The sequence below is a fragment of the Rattus norvegicus genome, chromosome 9 (genome assembly GCF_021556685.1).
Source record: "Rattus norvegicus strain SHRSP/BbbUtx chromosome 9, alternate assembly SHRSP_T2T, whole genome shotgun sequence".
NCBI lineage: Eukaryota > Metazoa > Chordata > Mammalia > Rodentia > Muridae > Rattus > Rattus norvegicus.
In genome coordinates this window covers 79,397,077-79,417,709 of record NC_141542.1, presented here as the reverse complement: position 1 = coordinate 79,417,709, position 20,633 = coordinate 79,397,077, and the positions used below count along the sequence as shown (strand labels likewise).

At 46.1% G+C, this 20,633-nt stretch overlaps 1 protein-coding gene across 4 annotated transcripts in view; it reads right to left on the bottom strand.

The window, feature by feature from the left end:
* Window positions 1-9,096: 9,096 nt before the first annotated feature.
* Nrp2 (neuropilin 2) overlaps window positions 9,097-20,633 on the bottom strand; it is a 115,148-nt gene continuing 103,611 nt past the window's right edge. The window contains exons 16-17 of one of the 4 annotated variants that reach the window (XM_087567803.1): window positions 14,928-14,978; window positions 10,385-12,390 (exon numbers count right to left, since the gene is read on the bottom strand). In XM_087567803.1, the coding sequence (XP_087423929.1) occupies window positions 12,089-12,390; window positions 14,928-14,978 (353 nt within the window). In that variant the 3' untranslated portion in view covers window positions 10,385-12,088. 4 annotated transcript variants of the gene reach the window in all.

Sequence of the window (20,633 nt, the reverse complement as noted above, 5' to 3'; positions counted from 1 at the left end):
CTAAAGGTTCCCTGGGAGATTAAAACATGGGGGCCCCAGGAGAATGAAACAGAACTTTGTCTAAGCCTGGTTTTTGAATTGGCCCCAGATGCAGTGACATTTTCTCTTTTGGCTGCTTTGAGAAAGGAAGAGAGGAGAAAATGCAGAGTGTGACATTAAAGATGGATGGGGTTCAGACAAATTGAAGAGCTTCGAAGGCTTCCCCAGTGCTGAGCGGGAGGAGGGCAGGTCTCCACAGTGCGCTCTGGGAGATGCAGTCTCTCTTCCTGAGCCCGGAGAAAGCCACATAATGAACAAAATGGCAGCTTGCAGGACGGGCTGCTACTGAGGACATTTAATATTTAACATTGTTCTGGCTGGTGAGTGTGCCCAGCTTGGCTTATTTACTTTTGGTTGACATTTGCAGCAGCAGTGTCTGGAGGTGAAAGGTTGGACACCAGGCCAAGCCTCCTACTGGGCTTTTGGGTCTGCCTGGGAAGGCATCTGTTGGGAGTCCTGTCCTAGTCAAGGCACTGTGTATCCTGTGCCTGGCTCTACACTCAGCTTTAGAGAGCTTGCTCCAGTTGGCCTCACCATGTTTGAGAAGAGGTAGAAAGATGACTTAGGGAGAGCTGCTGACCCATTCATTTTTTTGTGGGACCTTTCTTGGCTAACCTAGCCGTAGCGCCTTACTTTCTTATGTATAGGGTAGAAAGTGGAGACTAGATGATAGAAAGGCACTAAAATCGCATGTGCAGCTCCTAGAGGCAAGGATGTGAAACTTACTGATTCCTCTAGCCACCAGAATGAGGATTCTCTCTTCAGCACCTCCAGACTTGGTCCAGAGCCGAGGGAAGCCTGGTGTATCTTCCTCATCTTTGACGTTTGGCATACCTCAGCTCAGTTTACATGTTGGGCCTGCCGGGATCTACATCAGTGTAGGGAAAAAGCACATCCCCCACCCTGTATACCCTCAGGAATGATATTCTGATGTCTGGGCTCATCTTCAGGGAGGTCTATGCACCCTGGACAGGAAAGCAAGTTGAACATTTAAAGATAAAAACCCTCTCTGCCTGGACCTAGGTACGAGTGCCTGACTTTCGTGGTCATAGCGGGTGCTGGTCAGAAGAAAGACTCGCACATAGTTATAAGTTATAAGCTTCAGTTGGTGTTGGCTATCAGTGACCCTGTTTTTGATTAGTATAGCTAAATTACCTTCTCTCGCCTTTGGGCTCTGATCCCACGATGCAACAGAAATTGAAATCGTGGTAAGCAGTGGAGTCCGCACTGGGGAGAGAACCTCGGGGACCTTTCATCTTGTTAATGTAACACGCCCTTCCGTGATGGGAACCAAGAGCCCCACATAATGAATTTCTCTTCTGGTAATCATTCACCAGTGCATGGTGACCTGCGTATTTTTGCTGTGCTACACATTTCCAGACTTTCACAGTGACTTGTCAGCACCTAGGGAAAATGAGCTGGATATGACCCATCTCTGAGAGATGCCCTCCCCAGCTGCCTTTCATGTTGAGAGAAGGAGTAGGTGGGACCACCTGGAACGGCAGTGGGGGCTGTGATGTGACTCCAGGCCCATCTCCCGGGGAAGATTATCGTAGGCATGCCAAGCCGGTGGCACTCTTGCTATGTTAAGCCCCACCATTGGGTCCAAATGGCTTCGCAGTGGCCTCTGACTTCTGCACCTGTTGTTTCCTGTAGCACAGTGAGCTGCGCAGACGGCGTCTTTCTTCTTGAAGGCATGGGTGCAAATGGCAGTGTCATTAGACATCTGGACACCCCATGGGTTCTTACAGACTCTGGGGTGATGGCAGGGCACGAGGCTATCGTCTGAGTCACATGTGTGAGTGTCACCATCTGCAACTGTAATTCTAACCACGTGGTCAGATTGTAAGAAGGGGTTTATAACCAGCTTTTATTGCGTTTGTGGATCATGCTGCCTAAACAACAGATGGGAAACCAACCAAGATTTCTAATCTCTACCTCTCCACTGAGGGAGTGAGCAGGGCTGAGGGAGTCACTTGGTGGCCTCTCTGTGGTTGTCTATAATTAGGGTAAACACTACTCCCCCCACCCTGTTTTCTGCCCTGATTTTATACACTCACTCTAATCAGACCACCAACACTATTTCGTTTGCTTGTTTTAATACTTCGGCTCTTGAGTTCTAGAGAAATCTTTGGTAGAATGGAAGCTCCTGAAACAATATTGCCAGATAAAATGTGAAGTACCCAATTAAATCTGAATTTCTCCTGAACAAAGATTAGTTGAAATACATCCTGTGTGTTACAATTTCTGAGGCAAGATGCTTAGAAAAAAAATATGATGGGCTAGCATGATGGCTCATGGAGTAAAAGTATTTGCTATTTGAGCCTGCTGAAATTTCATCTCTGGAACCCATGAAAGTTATTCTCTGATTTCCAATCTGCATTGTGCCACACAGGAGTGAGTATACTCAGGCCAGCACACACATGCATACACATGCACATGCGTGCGCACACACACACGTACACATGAACACAAACACCATATGAACATATGTACACACACACCCACATACATGCATTTTATGTGCCCACACAGGATATGCATATATCACAATAATAAAAAGACATAATTCAATATTTTTACATTGCTTTAACCATTGAAATATACAACTCATTGGTATTAAGAGCCCTCACAGTGTTGTGTAACCATGACCCATTTCCAGAGCTTTCTCAAAGCTAACTTTATACCCCTTAACGGTAAATGCTTGTTCCTCTCTCCCCACCTCTAGAGCTCTCTAGCATTACGTAAGTAACCTCAAGCACTTGTCTTATTGTGCCTGGCTTATTTTACTTAGCACAATATTTTCAAAATCCATTCATGTACTATGTGTCAGGATGCCATTCTTTTTAGGCTGAATAAAATTCCACTGTATATAATAGTTGAATCTTTAACCTGTTTGTGGGCATGTGTGTGTTTATACCCCTTGGCCATAGAGCATGATGCTGTCCTGGACATAGCTACAGGAGATCTGCTTGAGTCTGGACTTTCGATTACTGAGGGGATATACACCTGGCAGTAGAGCTGTTGAACCATGTGGTGACTCTGTTCAACATATGGAAGAATTGCTGTACTGTTTTCCTTAATGGCTGCATGGGCCATTAAAAATTAAGTTAAAATGTAACTACACCATTAAACCCCCTCTCTTTCCTTCTTTCTACCCTTCTCAAATTCATGGTCTCCTCTTCTTAGCCATTGTTGTTACAAATGCATATAAAAGCATAAGTACAAACTCCATCAGATTCCACTCACTGCCTGTGTGTATATGGGTCTCCAGTTGACCACTTGGTATTGGATAAGCAACCAAGGGGCTTGTCCCCGGAGCAGTCTAATTCTCTCAGCAGTTATTAATTGCTTGTAGGTATTCATCTAGGGTGAGGTCCCACAGGCTTTCCCCCACCTACCTGGGGTTGTCAACCAGTGCTAGACTTGGTAAGGTCTTAGTTAGAGCCATGATGTTGAGATTTCATGGGTACAGCATCCCTGTCATAGCTAGAACAAAAACCTTACAGCACACTTCCTGGTTCTATGGCTCTCACACACCCCCCTTCCTTGATCTTTCCTGAGGTGTAGGGGTGTGTTGTAGATGTATCAGCTGGGGCTGGGCACCCCATGATTGGTTCTCTGTATTTTGACCGGTTGTGGTTTTCTGTAATTGTTTGCTTCTGCTGTACAAAGACGTTTTTTTGTTTTGTTTGTTTTGTTTTTTGATGAGGGCTAAGATCTGCATTTGTCTACATGTGGTGACTAGGTCCCTGGTAGGCAGCAAGCCTGGGCCATGGGCCATTGTGATTGGCTAACTCTGGCAACATTTCAGCTGTTTCAACAGAATTCTAATTTGAATATTTTATTTAACCGTGGCTAAACAGAAACCAGTAGTGACTACTTCCTTGTAGGGAGTCGTGAACATGGTAGGTCCAAACTCTCAGAGGTCTACACACAGCATCTGTGAAGCTTTCTCCTCTCTGGCTTCTATAGCTCAGACACCCAAACACTCCTGGAAGTCAGAGATCAAAGTTCACTCAGCCCAAATCCCAGCCTACAGACTAGCAAGCTAAGGCAAGTGAGTCATGGCTTTGGAAGGTTACAGAATTAGAGGCGGAATTGAATCTTGAACCCTGGTCGCTTAAGATCCCAGCAACAGTGTTTTCTTTTTTTACCATCTCAACAGATCCAAGTTCAAGGGGAGGACTGGGAACTTCAAAACCTTAGGAGAGTTCTTTGAACTCCCACGGGTCTTGAACACAGTTGGCTCCAAAGAAAGACAGGAATTCTCAAGCAGGGGTGAGAAGAGGAGGGCCGGGAGAAGGGAAGAAGAAGAGATAAGCAGGCTGGCGTGGTCAAGCTGAACTGCCAGGGTAACAGAGCTGCATGTGGCCACCTGCACACCTAGTCAGCAAGACAGGGCATGCAGGGGAAAGCTGTATTTTGGTTCAAGGTGGAAGCAGTCACCGGCTTCTTGGGGAGATTTATTAGTGGATCTTTTCTCCAAACCACTGCAACCTGGCTGTGCAGACATCTCTGAGAGACTCGGGGAGGCAGGCAGAGGGCCAGGGAGGCTGCAGGCTGCCTCACACTTCCATGAGAGACGGAGCTTGGGGTGGAGGTGGGTCCATGGTCCAATGCTGGTTCAGTGAGGAGTTTGGTGAAGGGCTTCCCACGGGCACTCTCCAGATTCTCACATCTCCAGCGCCTGACCCCAGGACTTTACTTTCTCCAGAGACTACGGTCTCTCTGTAGAGGCTGGGGCTCCTGTGTGTGCATGGGATCAGACAGGACCAGCGTCTGGGCTTGTTTGCTCTGGTCCTGCCCTGTGGGTTCTCCACTGAGTACTGAATGTGCTGCATTGGTGTTGCAGGGTGCTAGAAGAAGGGGTAAGAAGGAGGCCCCCACGTTTCTTTAGCAAAGGAGCCTATCTTTTGTTTGTTACTTTTTATAGCCCTTGAAAACCGGTGAGGACAGGAAGGCTGCCTCTCCACACATGAGCATCCTCATAGACACACACACACACACACACACACACACACACACACACACACACACGTGATCTCCAGGTTTGTTCCCTGGCAGGGAAGGGAAAGCAAGCAGGTGTCATTTTCTGGATAAGCTGCAGAAACAAAGTTGGATCATGGCTCCCTCTGAGGCTTCTTGCTGGGGTCTCCAGGGAGGACGTGGAAGGACTATTTTTTCAGCCAAGAGCCTCTTCTCATAGTCATAGAGAAAGCCTGGGAATGCAGGAGGACTGGTCTAGTACATGGGTGGGATCACAAGAGATGCTTAGGAGTATTGAGAAGTGGGAATTCGGGGCCAAGCTTGGCCTTTGCCTGCACACTTAGGACCCTGATTAACTGTTGTTGCGAATGGGCATTGTAGTTACTGTGAGTCCCTTAGCAAGACAACAGTGTCTATCTGAGGACCCACAACAGGTAGCAGTTCTTAATTCTTCTCTCTGTTCCTAACTCCACTTCACATGCTATCCCCTAAGGGACATTTGTTTGGAAGGGGTTCTGATTAGCTGGGCCAGGAGTTACAGCCTAAAGCCTGTAAGAATGGGAATAGATTCAGGCCACTGCCGTTTCTAGGTCCCCTCCCACACTCCATCCCCACCATCAATGTGTAGGAAAGAGACAGCCTCAGCGTCCAGATGGGTCCTGTTCTCTGAAGCATAGGCCTGTTCCAACTGCATTTTACTGGCCTGCCTCCTCTGTGGATCTCATAAACATTTCCAGAAGGATATAGATAAGAAAAAAAGTTCTTCTGTAAACACTAGATGGCTAGCAACCAGGAGATGTTATTAGTTTATTAAGATTTTAAAAATACCCAAAGCTCGACTAAAGGAAGAAAGAGATGTGCTTACATTTTACTCTTTGTTCCTGTTACAGAGGTCAGTAACTTGATGGAAGCCTAGGCCTCAGGAGGCTTGTGAAATCCATGAAGATCACAGGAGGGGCCCAGAGAGAAGTTGCAGATTTGGCTGAGGTGACCTTCCAAGGGCTGGGAGTGAGAGGGTAACTGCTCCTTCTGAAGATGAAGGAAGCCACAGACTCATTCAGATAAGAGGGTGTCTCCTCAGTCTGACCCTCAGGCTCCAGGGTGATCTATGCCCTCTGGAATCAAACTCTTAATTGACTGCTTTGTGTCCTGGGAAGGCGTTGACCTCTTTTGCTTCAGAAGGATCTGGGCAGCTGTCTGGGAGGCATTTTTCCTAGCTCCTCCCCCTCCCTTAAGGAGTTAGCATAAACAGCAGCATCTCGGAGGCCTTCCTTGATGTCTTATTTAGAGACAGTAATCCTGCCTGTTAGAGGCACCTGCTAATTGCCATTGCTGCAGCTCCCGTAAGTGATCCTGATTCTCTGTGTGCTTTTGTGTGTGTGTGTGTGTGTGCGTGTGTGTGTGTGTGTGTGTGTGTGTGTGTCTGAAAAAAGCATTAGGATGAGACAAATTCAGCTTTGGTTTACAGCTTCCTCAGGGAGGGGGGGGGTCATCGTAAAACTCTACCTGGCTGTGCTTGGTGAATCATCCTCTGTGGGAACTTAACAGTACTGCCTTGGAGTGTATCTGGCTTCCTTTTGCCTTCGTTGTTCAAAGTCTGGGTTGTTCCGGTTCCCTTTGTGAGGACAGGTGGTATAAGATATTACCTGTGGTAATCAAAGAAATGCAACATCTACTTCCGTGAGGTGCAGACGACCCAAAGCTGACTGGAGAGCCCTTAGAACAGTGTCAAGGCCAGCTCCACAGCTCTACAGCGGACCATGCTAACCTACATAGGTATACAGCCGGTTTACAGGCCACATGTTCTTTCCTTTCCTGCTGCCACAGACTACAGTTTCCCACCAGGAATATCCCCCATGGGCCCATTCTGACAGTGCCTGCATCTAATAGATGTAGGCTGCAGGGACTAGAAGCCTAAGGGCTGGATCAAGGTTTAGACAACATGGTGCTATCCAGAATGACCTAGTTAACATGGCAGCTGCTGGATATCTGGGGGAACAAAAAGTAAATCGATAGCCATGGTTGTTTTGTAACCTGTTCCGGCGAGAAGTCACTTGTGTGATTCTATATAAATGTTCTCAGGATGAAGACCATGTGCTCTCATCCAGAATGGATAAAGCATGGCATTGCGTCTGCCCCTGCCTCTTGAGTCATCTCCCAGCTCCTCACAGCCCTCCACCTCTTGACCCAGGATATTCACTTCCTTTAGACATGTGGTAGGTTTGTTTGTTTGCCTTGCCATGTGCTGGTATTTTATTCCCTTTTGGGCCAAATCATATTGTATGAGTCTTTTCAGTTATTCAATTGCACATCAGGATTTTATTAAACCCTCTTTAAAGGTTTGCCATTATTTTTTTTCCACATGTATGTGGAGATGTCTGTGTGCTCATGTGTGCAGGTGCCTGAGGATGTCAGAAGAGGGCGCTGGATCCACAGGGAAGCGTAAACCCCTCATCAAAGAAACTGCCCTTTGCAATTGATGGAGACCATTACAGAAAACCACAACCAATCCCAATGTAGAGTTGTGGAGTTCAGTCAGGGACATCTCTACAAAGCACTCCTGCACCCAAAGATCAGGGAATGTTGTGGAAGGTGCAGCAGGAAGATTATAAGAGCCAGAGGAACAGGGAGAGCTTGCTGTGGGATCGTTATCTCCTAGTAGTGTCAGAAACTCCACCCATCACGTCTCAGCAACACGACTCCTTAAAAATGATCTGAACAGGACAACACCAATAAACATGTTAATGTGGTTGGGGGAAAAAAAAACACACAGTCTAAATGCTACACAGAGAACTACCAGTTACTAAGGAATTCTGAGAGCAGGAGAAATAGTTTTCCCCTGGGATGAGCACACCCATTGGTTATCCAATACCAAGTAGTCAGCCCTGGCAACACACATGCAAGTAACGTTATACAGACAGAGTGGGTTATATTTGAAATATATATGTATGTACACATATGCATGTAACAACAGTTAATAAAAAAGGGACTATAAATCTAAAAGAGAGCATAGAGGAAAGGGAAGGGGGAAATGATGTAACTATAATTTCAAGACTAAAAGAAATAATCAAAAAATAAAAACTAAATGAAAACACAACTCATAAAATGGAAGAAAACATTTGGAACTCATATATTGAAATAGAGAAGAATACCCGGACTAGAGACCAGTGGTTCCTAAAACAGAAAGAGCAACAGGATTCCCTGGTGGGCTTTTTGAAATAGAAAATGCTTAGACTCTGTCCCCAGAGCTTCTGATTCATTAGATCCGGGATAGAACCCAAAGTATGCATCTCAAGGAAGTGCCAACTGATCCCGGTGCTGCTGGCCCAGGGCCGTGCCTGGAGACCTCTCCTAGGCCTTGAGGCCATCAGAGAGGTTGAGGATCAAATCAGAGAAGAAAGGGAGCAGCAAGGAATCTGAGATGGCAGAGCCAAGAAAGGAAGCCTAGTAGGAGGGATCAAGACTCCAGAAGTGTTCCTGGTAAGACCTACCGTTAGTTAGGTGTTCCAACTGGCTGGTTGACTTCAGAATATCTTCATTTTATAAAATGCCAGCAAGTTGTCCAACCTACTATTTCCAGCATCAAGTGATGTTGTCCCAAGAGAATGACCAACCATCTCAGTTCATTCACAATCAAGGGTGTTTGTATTCTCTCCAAATTCATATATTGAGAGTCTAACTTCCTCTGACATGGTATTAGGAGGTTGTGGGATCTTAGATAATAGTTCGGTTTAGACTGGGTTGCAAGAATGAGGTTAATACTTTTAGAAGAAACAAAGAAACAAAGAAAAGGCCAGATGGCACATAAGGGAAGGCATGTCTACAAGTTAGAAAGACACCAAGTAGTTGCTTGAACTTGATCTCAACTTCTAGCACTGAGAGCATTAAATGGTTAAGTCTAAGTCACCTGATCTATAGTATCCTGTCGGAGATGACTAACATGAAGTATTTCCCAGGACACAAAACTGTGAGTGGTAAAATCCAGAAAAGTCTCCAGCACATGAGACTATCTGGTCACTCAAGTCTCAGCTTTCTTTGTCCTCAATAAAGACAATGCAGGAAAAATAGTTCTGGTATAATGTTTATTTAAATAGTAATCTTAAAAAGGCTTTATACAAATCATATAAACACAGTCTGACATTGTTTTATTTTTTACATTGAAGAATCACAGTAAAAGCTCTCGAGTTCCCGTGATCTGGCCTAGCCAGCAAATGGTCAAATACCTTTAACCGCACACCCTGGAAAAGCTTAGTGTTCCCCTTGTTTTCTTGTCATTCATGCTCATTCCTTGGACCCTCATTCCTGTCAACTCCCCATCCTCACAAAAGAGAGAAAGCAACCCTGTGGCCCTGTGGACCGCTTAGTCCAGGAGAGCGTGGAGGTAATGTGTCATTCAGTACAAGGCAAAAAGGGAGATCAATACTGTGAATTAAGTTTCCCAAAGGGAACAATTCAAGGAGATGGGCCAGCTAGCCTACCTTCGGATGGAGATAACAAATGCGCCAAGGTGTCCCCTGGCTAAGTTAGTCAGACCCAGCTATCCTTCTTTACATCTTACCACAGACCAGCCTACAGCCTTGCTGAGGTATCCACATGTAGCCCTGGGGACCCTGCTTCTCTTTGGCCCTCAGGGCCCACCCAGAGCCTCAAATCAACCAACGTGAAGTAGATTCAGGACTTGCAGAGGGATCCAGGTTGAGTTGCACATAACTTTAGACAGGGCTGGTCTTTGGAGGGGGAATTATGGTAAAATGGTCCACTGGGCATGTGAGGGCCAGGACCTGCAGAGTGGGCTCTTCTCTCCTTCTTAGAAACCCTCAGCTTTCTGAATCCTAGCTGCACGGGAGGGTGAAGAGGAGGGCGAGCTAAATACCAACTTCTACTGCATGCCCAACTCAGAGGGCTCCTAACGCTATGCCCCTGGGCTTGACAAATGAACTTTTCACCTCTACCACTGTGCCAACGAGTGCCAAGATCAGCAGTAACACTCAGGCTCTAGGTCAAAGTCACAACACCAGCACTGAGTTCCACATTACCACTCACATACACAGTAGATACAGAGAACTCAAGGGTTCGAAAGACACACACACACACACACACACACACACACACACACACACACACACACATGGGAATAAATAGCTGTCAGTATGACTGTTCCCTCTCTGCATACGAAACACTGCGACATTACCATCTGAACTAGGGTTTTCATAAGTTAACATTTAAAGGACCACAGCCAGTCCCGTTCACCCTCCCCCTTTTGCCTGTGTACAAGACAAATGAAATTGTGGGTGATCACAGCAGCAGAAATGGTCAGACAGTTTACCACTGATAAGCAACAATCTGGACACACTGATGGGGCTTAGAATGTATTTCTAGGGCACAGACAATCTTTAGGCATTAACACAGAGTCAAGATTTGGATCTTAATCAGGACAATCTTATCCTTCACGCAATTTCATTCTCTTCCTGATGCCTCCCTTTCTGGAGTCATCTAGGGTAGCCAGACTCATTCTGCTGTGGGTCAGCAGTGGGTAGGGGAGCTGGGAATGGAGTCACTTGGGCAAGAGACGCAGGCGGAATGCCTTAACTTGTGAGACAGTGGTGATTCCTACCTAGAGGAAAATACATTTTTCTTCATTGTTTTCAAGGCACTTAATAAAAAACACATGAACTGCTCTGTGTGTGTGTGTATGTGTGTGTGTGTGTGTGTGTGTGTGTGTGTGTGTCTTTCTCTGTGTACATGGCACATATGTGTATGAATAAGAACTGAGGTCTCCTGAGGTTGAAGCTCCATCCATAGCACATGCAAACTTGTGGGTAGAAGTGCATGTCCTTGCACTCACGTCTCTGTAAGGATGTAGTCTCCCCGCAAGAAATCAATGTTCTTAACCTATCAAGGAGACTGACTCAACAAAATGTCACTGTCCACACTTCCCAGTACAGGCTGTGTTTCTCTCTCCTCCCTTGCTCTTCTTTCCCTCTGCTCTGAGACAAAGAATAGAGACTTGCAAAATACTGCCCTTTCTCCCTCCCTCTCTACCCTTCCCGTGTGTGTGTGTGTGTGTGTGTGTGTGTGTGTGTGTGTGCACATGCGCGAGTGCACAGGTGTGAGCACACATGAACCGTGTATGAGCACGCTGTGTGCACATGTGAATATATGTATTTGTTGAAGAAGAACAAATAGGAGCGAAAAGAAAAGGCAAAGCCACCAGCAGAGGCCCCACAAGGGACACCCCACAGCCATGAACTCTGGGTCTAGATTAAGGAATGGCACCGTCATCAAAGCACTTTAAGGCTTGTCTGTGTCTAACCATAGAGGTGTATCTATGGATTCTGATGTATGAAGTTTCTGTTCTGGTTTACTTAAAATCTTATAAGAAAAAATTGTTCGAGCTGACCCTAAAATGGCAATCTTCCCCTGGATTAAAAAAAGTTAAAGGCAATAACACCCTACTTCAATATGCTAGGACCGGAAATGGCAGCTCCCAGGGTTGGCTGGCAGGGTCTGAACACTCCCCAGCAAGTCTCTTGAGTTGGGAGGCCATCTGAGGGTGAGCTAAGCTTTTGTTTCTTAGGTTCCGTTTCTCAGGACAGAAGGGCTGAAAAGCCCCTTCGCTTTTCAAGAAAGAGATATGGAGACCAGTGATGATCTCTCCACTTTCTGCCCCAGATAAGCCATCCTCTTCTGCCTCTTTGAGTTGCTCACAGATCAAAAAATAAGAATAAAATATAACAATAGCAATCATAATCATAACAAACCCACAAGCGAAACAGAACTGTTGACTCCGAGGAGATGCGCTCCTGTCTGTGTCCCGGCAGAGAACACGGGCCCGGTTCCTGCATTAACTTGACCACCACTGTCCTCTGTGGGCAATGATCCCCTTCACGGCTGCATCTTCCTTTCTCCTAGACTGGCCTGTCTGTTCTGTCCATACCTTCAGTATTCTGGATCGGTTTGATCCAGATTATGGCATTCAGTTTCCAAAGGAAAAAAAAAGTAATCTTCCCTAGCCCTTCTCGCTGGAATGAAACGCCAGAAGCGATTCAGACACAATCGGTCATGCCTCCGAGCAGCACTTCTGGTGATTGATCTTGACCTTGTGCTTGAGGCCGTCGTAGAGCTCAAAGTTGTAGTTCTCCAGTGTGGTGCAGCTTCTCGAACTCAGGCCAGAGTAGGAGCAGGTGCAGTAGAGGAGGAGGCCCGCACAGGTGGCCCCCAGCAGGACACCCAGCGAGCTCATGGCAATGATGGTGATCAGGATGGGGTCCAGTGTGTACAGCCAGCTCTTTTCTTTGCCAGATGAGGGACTACCAGCCCCTGAGGTAGAGGAAGAGTTGTTCCAATCTCCTTCATAGTCATCTACGGCACAAAACACACACGACTGTAGGCATGGAGACAAAAGTGAGGCTTCCCAGACCCAAGGCACAGAGTAAGTTCTCTCTGTGTGTCTCTGTTCTACCCCCCCCCTCTCTCTCTCTAATAATTACATATATTATATCACTTTATTTGTAAAGAGTATCCTAGGCTGGCCTTGAACTTGCCTCTACTTCATGAGTAGCGAGTCTAAAGACGTTCACCAGCATATCCAGTTTTATGTAGTGTTAGGGATCAAACTCAGGGCTCAGCATATGCTAGCAAAGCGCTTTGCCAACTGGCTGCAGCTCCAGCCCCTGCAGATTTGCTCTTTAAGGACTGGTGATATAGTTGGTGACAGAACACCTGCCTAAAATGGATGGGGTCCTAAATTCAATCCCCTGTACTATAAAATACATAGACGATAGATAGATGATAGATAGATAGATAGATAGATAGATAGATAGATAGATAGATAAGTATCTGAGACTTAAGTAAGCTAACTTACATTATGTAAGTTCAGATTTGTTGTTGTTTGTTTGTTTGTTTTTGCTGGGGATGATCAAGCCCAGGGCCTTATGCATGCTAAGCAGGTGTTATCACCACTAGGCTGTACCTGCAACCCTCAGGTTTTAACAGACTCCCAGGGGTCACCTGGCAATGCCCAGGATGGCCATGTGTCTCAGGCACACTTCGTCGTGTGCCTTCTCATCCCTCATTTCCAACTGCTTCAAGTTAAATCAAAGGACTGGATGAGATTGTTTTCATGGCGTGAGCTTCTGCACTTAGCACTCCTGGCTATATATGTAGCCGATCTCCTTTCTGGCCCTCAGACCTCCCCTGATATGTATACTTTATTGGTACAGGTTAAACTGCCCCCCACCATTCTTGTTTAAGTTCAGACCCTTAGTGCTTTGTTAGAATGTGATCCTATTAGGAATCAAGGCCTTTGCTGAGCAACAAGAAGAAACCATTAGGCTGGGCCCTAACCCCAATCTGACTGGTACCCTTATGGAGAGGGAGAACATAGACATGGGCCAGAGAGAAGGCGGGAGGAAAGAGAAGGGGGGGGAGAAGGGAGGGAGGAAGGCAGAGAGGGAGGGAGAGGGAGATAGAGATAGAGAGAAGGGAAGGAAGAAGGGGGAGAGATAGAAATAGAGAAATAGAGATATCTAGATAAGGAGAAGGGGAGGGAGGAAGGGGGATAGGAGAGAGAGAGAGAAAGAGACAGAGACAGAGAGACAGAGAGGCAGAGAAAGAGAGACAGAGATCCTTATAGCCTTCAGAAGGAACCAGCCTTGTAAGAAAATAAATTTCTGTGAGTGAAGCAACAAAGCTTGTGGCCTCACTACAGTCACCTGAGGAAAAGGGCATCCTTACATATCTAGTGTAGGAACAAGGCATGACTGCATGTGGAACTCATGTCCTCTGGGTCCCCAAAGAATTCCAGGAGGAAAGCAGAGGGGCACTTCCTTTTTATTAGTAGGTACAGAAACTGAGGTTTGAAAGACCTGGTGACCAGTAAGTGGCATCAGGCAGGGAACAAGCAGTTAACACAGGGCCAGGAGCCAGCGTTCTGCATCTTCCACCCACCCCGTGCCTTGCTCTTTAGCACGTCTGTTTGATCTTCTGCAGACTCCCGTATAGGCCAGTTGCACGCTTTTGCCCATAAAAGGAGAACTGGAGTGGGTTTTGCAGGGAGATCCTGCAGCCAGCTGACAAGGTGCTGTTTGGGTTTGTCACTCTAGTTTCTATAATGACATTTGAAGTTTCTGGTTAAGGTCATGTAAGAAGCAACTGTTCTCCTAAATGTTCAGGCTTGGTCTCAAGTCATTCTGCGAGTAGGATCCCAGAGATCAGGCCGGGCACTTCCAGAAGCCCAGGAGAGCTTCACTGCTTCATTGAAGGCAGAAATAACACCTATGTGTTTGCGCCCCCTCCCAAGACTCTGGAATTAGCTTCCAGAAATATGTGCATTTAAAATGCAAAGCTAGGACTTGGAATAAATATGAAAATATAAGGTGGGCAGTGTAGATAAAACCCCTAAATCTTCAATAAGCAAGTTCTGGCATCTTGGATAGTATTACAAAGTTTCCTGTATGCAGTGGGATGAGCTGCACACGCTAGCCTGAGACCATTCACATTCAGATAATTCACTCTGGCCTTTCTGTGGAGGAGGTCATGGGGGTCAATCAGTGACAGCAAAGAGGATGGGGGTCAAGCAGTGATGGCAGAGAGGGGCTCACTTTACACTTCTGAAGGGGTTTTCCAGGTTTGAAGTCCATCCGTAGAGAAAGTTGCCTGAAATAGGGGCCTGTTTCAGATTAGGCCAAGGGGATCCGGTAAGCTTTCTAAATCTGGAGCTTTGACCCTGGCAAAGTAATTAATGTCTCCTTCATTCTTTTCTGAGTCCTTTCCACTTGTATTCCTGACCAATAGTTCTAAATTCGGGTCCTCCAATACCCAGAGCATTATTTTTGTTGACATTTTTATAACCAAAGTTTGAATTTCATGATTATCTGTTAAATCATAGTAATACCCACCATCAATCTCATCTTCATAGCCCTCTCCCCCATGGATTTCTGGGATGTCCACTATTAAAATAAAAAAAAAAGGAAAACAAACACACCAAATTATCAGATTTTTCTATCATCATAGCTAAAAGGCAAAGAGCCAACCATTGTTGAGCCCAGCTCCCATTGTGGTGAGGGTCTAAAGAATCACACGCACTGTAAGATCATTTCGCATGCACGCTGCTAGGTTGTTTCTCCTACGAAGGAGCTTCCTTTCAACAGTGACCAGAAAACAAACTAAGAAAGGTCATATCTTCAGTGGCAAGTAGGCTTTGTTTCCATAACTATCATTCATTACCCACTGAGGTTTCTAAGAAGGCCCCTCAGCACTATGGATATCCCCAGCCACCATTACAATGTGACATACTTAGGGCAGCAAACTGCCTCTCCCCATAGGTGTGCACATAAGAAGTCATGGGACAACTGAAAAAAGTCATGCTTCATCATTAGAGGGCTTAATATAAAAGAACTAGAAGAACGTCTCAGTGTTCTCCTCTCACGTGTGTGCTGCTATCCCAGGCTAATTTTGTGTTGTTTTCTCCCCCACTGTTTACCAAGAGATCAAACATAGGTACCCAATCTGACTAGTCCAGGCTTGAATAGAGTTAACTGGTGCTGAAAATTTCCAGTATGATCATTGCCTATCTTCTTTCTTTTATATGATAATTTGAGGGATGTGCAAGATGGGTGATTTTATGCACAAAACTGTCCAACTTGTAGAAATCAGAACCAACGAAAACTACCCATCTAAAATGCTAAAACATCTAAAAAGAGATGTGATAATAAGCAGGGTCTTTTCATTTCTGCCCATGTCTCGAGCTGATTAGGACACCTAAAATGTCTAGGAGCCGAAGTAGCAATGAGAGGAACTGTAGACTACATGGAATGTCTTGTTCATCGATATCATGTATCCTTGACCGTAAACTGAACTGAGGATGGATCTATCATGGTCACCCTGGAAATCTAGTCTTTTCCAATCATATTAAAAGTCTTCTTCATTCCTGGCCAGAGTGCTAAAGCATACTCATACCCCCTCGGCCTCTAAAAAGGACACCGGAACCACCTGCCAAGATTCAGCAGAAAAGAGCCGCTGCCATGTGGCGCTAGTCCTCTGTGAGTCCAGCCTGTTCCTGGCATGCTTTTAGCATAGCAACTGGCACCTGTGGGCTATGCCAGCTTTCCTACCTCGATGCCCATTATTCTCCAGGCCCCCACAAAGCAGCCTGCTTCTTTGGAATGAAGATGTGAAGATGATTGGACAAGACACAGGTGGTGTCTGTCACAGGGATCACAGCGAGCTTATGAAAGTCAACCCAGCCTTTTTTTAAAAATAGGATTATGTACTGAAAAAACAAGAGGAAGCTGGAAAAAGCTCACATTCCTGACAATTAATCACTTTGATGGAATGCTCATAGGTTTTAACATCTTCATGAGCAGAGGATACAGAATACTGGATAAGACTATGTGAGTCAGACATGGGCAAGAACCTTGGAGGCTCTTACCAGTGGCTGTGGGGCCAAGCCCTGTACTTGATTTAGGTGTTTGGTCTCTGTTAAAGACCAGAAAAAAATCTTGAAGGCTGGAGTGCCACCTTGTTCCATAGACTCTTATCATGGACTAGAAAGGAATGATGTGACATTGGTCTTGAAGGGAAAGGGCACATGGATGGCAGTGACGGTGAGGACATTTCCTACTCATCCTGTCCTCTCTAGAGGGAGAGGACTGGATGAGACAGCTTCCGAAGAACTGGCCCATTCCTAGTTTCAGTGGAATCCCTCGCTCAACCCCGGCTGAGATTCCGCACCTGGAGAATCAAAGGCCACTTAAGGTAAGGGACACTTGAGCGGCTCAGCTCTGCTCTTGGAATAATCACCATCCCAGGAATGTGGGTGAGTGGGAAGGGGTCAAGAAAAGGATAAGTTAATCAACATTTTCAAAAGCACATCTGTTCGCCAAGCCTTAAAGAGAGAATAGCACACTGGGGAAAACCCAAATAAAAGGAACATTTGTACAAAAAAGCAATTTACTTTGATAGCAATTTCTCTAGTCCCCTTGCTCATGTTCTTGATATCTGTATTTGATTAAGAGATTTTTTTCCTCTCAAAACTGTCTTTGCTTTTCACTGGCACTTGCTTTCTCAGTTGCACACACTAGGTAAAACGGGGGATGCTTTTATTTATTTATTTATTTATTTATTTATTTATTTATTTATTTTGATGAAGGCTGGAAAAAGATGGTTAGTATAGGAGGTTCTGGAGTTCTGGTAAAGACAAAGTAAGAGAAGGATGGGCAGTTGCTGTCACACAGTCCAGAAGGAGGGGCCCTGGCTCCCACATGAGACAGGAAGAAGGGTGAGCTTGAACACCAGGCAGGGAGTGAGGTAGCAGCTGTGTGGGAGGAAGAAATGTCAGCCTCACGATGCTGTGCCAGCTGGGAAACCAAGGACAGGTTGGAGATGACAAGGATTTAGAATTTAATCGCAGTGGGAGAAATGTTTGGAGAAGATGATCCAAAATTGTATTAGTGGTAAGGTGAGTTTGTGAGCGTGAGCTCGGGAGAATGAAATGAACCACCCCGCACAGCAGGACAGGTCAGGAAGAGATCGCACCAACCACAGGATTTCCACTTCCAACCTCTGTGCTCCCATGACTCTGTTTTCTTCTTGGACAAATGTGGAGTCAACCTGAGGCCAGTCTGACCACAGAGCCTGATCGCTAACTCTCAAGGGCTAATTCAATGGCTACCCTGCTCACTTGGTCACTCAAATTGCACTGAACTAATAGGAACCCTGAGACTTGTTCAGTTTCTCTAGGGAGTACACTGTATTACCACACACATCTCTACTACTCTATCCTATCCTCTGTGTGTGTGTGTGTGTGTGTGTGTGTGTGTGTGTGTGTGTGTGTGTATTACCCACATGGAAGCAAGAGGATTCTCAATTATTACTCCTCAGCTGCTCTCCACCTTGCTTTTCTTGGCGTTTGTTTTTGTTTTTAAGACAGTCTCACTTGTCTTGGAACTTGCCAGTCCAGCAGGCCTGGATGGTCAGTGAGCCCCAGATCTGTCTAGCCATATCCAGTGCCTGGGATTAGAAGCATACATAATCACACCTAGCATTTTCACGTGGCTTCTGAAGATTGAACTCCAGTCCTTACACTTGTGATGCCAACTGAGTCATCATCCTGGCCTTTCCACTCTATCCCACAGAAACCAAGCATCCTGGCTGGATGGCTGGCTCATATTTTGCTGGTATCTTCTAAGGACTTTCTATTTGTGATCTGAAGTTTGGAGCTTCGAGATTTCCATGATAGGCATCACCCAGAAAGAGGAGGCTGAACCACATTCAAAGCACAGTCTCAACTAACCAACTGGGCAGCCATCACTTATAAAGATTTACTAGGTGGCCAGAGACCACACTAAGAAATTTGGGTAGTAAAGACCTGTGGAATCTGGTCTCTACCATTAGGATGCATCAGTATGACTGGGAAACAGAACCACCAGAATAGCATGAGGGAAAAATGAAGCATTTGTAAAGGGAACTCCACAGTGCTGCTGGAGCCCAGGGGAGGAATTAGGCAAATGAAGCTGGGCCCTTATCAGCTAGGAAGATGTGGGAGTTGGATGTTGCAGAGTTCAGGATATTGCAAGGTGGGGTTGGGGACATTCCATGTCCCCATCTGTTTGACTGTCAGGATCACATCTCAGCCTTTTCACCCACACATTTGTCTTTTGGCTTTTTGGTTTGCAATCCTCCGTGGCCCACAAATTTCCTACCTTGCATTTGTCTACGAGTGAGGCAGAGCTCTGCTCACTCTCAGTGGCTGAAGACCAGTGTGGTAAGATGAAGAGACGAACTCAGAGGACTGAAAGCCGTTAGGTAGCACTGACAGAGTTGCCTCCATTTCAGAATGAAAACAACCCAACTAACAAAACCCTGGCTGCATTGACGTTGCAACGGAAATCCGACTGAGGCCCAGGAGTCACCTTGTCTCCTCAGGTCTCCCTTCTTTTTACAGGGTCAAGAGCCCATAGTCACAAGATGCAGAGTGTCTCAAGATCTTGCCTAGCTATTGTTATGCTGGGTTTCAGACAGAGAGATGCTGTAGCTAGTTACTAAAACCTCTCTGGACTGCTCCAGAGTCATCCTAGAAGGGTCAAGTATGGTAGTGTCCGGCTTAGCAGACTGTGCACTGTAGCACAAATGGTGAGCAGCCATGCCCAGTCACAAGCAGCCTCCTCTAATGGAAAGTGTTTCTCCCTAAAGGGGCCTGGGATACTGCCTGGTACTGTCAGACCCATGCTAGTTAGGGGGGGACACCCCTTGACACTCCTACTTGAGGCTGGGAAACCCCCAACGACCTCTCCAGTAGCCCCCCCACTTTCTCCCTCCCTGAGGAGGTTAGCACACCTTCATTAGTTTGCCTTTCTGCAATTTCTAACAGGAAATTCTCAGCCTTCGCTTTCTCCACTTGTTATGCTACGGTTTACTGTGAGAGTATCAGCCTTGACAGCGTTCTGTGTACGAGGAACTTCACAGGATTGCCAGGGGAATGGGCAGTCTGCTTCAAACTGCTGGCTGCTTTTAGATAAATAATGTAAGACGGTCCATCCCTGGGTCACTTGCATGGGATGATTTCAGAACATGATACACATTGATTTTCTTCCACAAGGCCCTTCCATGACAACTGTGGGCAGGGGTTTATGAGATCAGACTTGCCACCCAATGCATGGGACAAATACATTCAGAGAACCACTTTGCATAAGCATCACTCTGTACCAGGACAGAGGTGGCATGGGCATACAGGAGCTCCAGGTCAGGAGCAGATGGTCCTCTGATTGGTCCTAGGTGTCAGAGCCCCTCCCTATCCTGTCTTCCTGAGTTCACTCTGTGCCCCTCTTCTCTGGAATCCCATCAGTAGCATTTCTTTAAAAAGATGTATTTTGCTTTGTTTTAATGTGTACTTGTATGAGTTCATGATACACGTGTTTGCGAATGCCCACAGAAGCCAGAAGAGGGTATTGGATCTCCTGGAGCTGGGGCTACAGGTGGCTGTGAACACCTACAAGACAGTACACATTCTTAACAGCTGAACTATCTGTCTCTTCAGTCCCCATCGTCTGCCTTTCTGGTGAGGGTTGACATACACAAGGAGACTTCGAAACACAAGAGTTCTGTCATTCACACTACCCCTGATCATTTCTTATCCCAGCCCTGCCTTCTCTTAAGTCATTTCGAAGAACATGGAAAGCACAGAGCACTGGGAGCACAGAGTTCCACATTTTCAACACCTGCTCATTTGCCTTGGGAACTGCTGCTGTTACTGGGCACGCGGGAGCTGATGAAGTGAGTACCCAGTGGCCTGCCTGGTCTTACATCTCCACCGTAACTGCGGCTGGGCAGTAACGTCTTATAGAAAGCTGGTCTTGATGTCTACTGAAGCTACACTCAACTAGCTTTGAAAGAACTCAAGAGCCTCTTACAGGAAACCTCTGGACACTTTCATTTGTGGAGGTACCAGGTGTCAACATTTCCCTTTTACAGATGAAGTGGATTGAGGAAGGTAGAAAAATGCAGGAAGCCACTGAACAAATCATCCTGAGACCAAAAGCAAGCTAAGGATTTTCAGCACCTTGTTCTCGGCTGGTGATTTATCTGGGAGATGCTCTGGGCTGCTG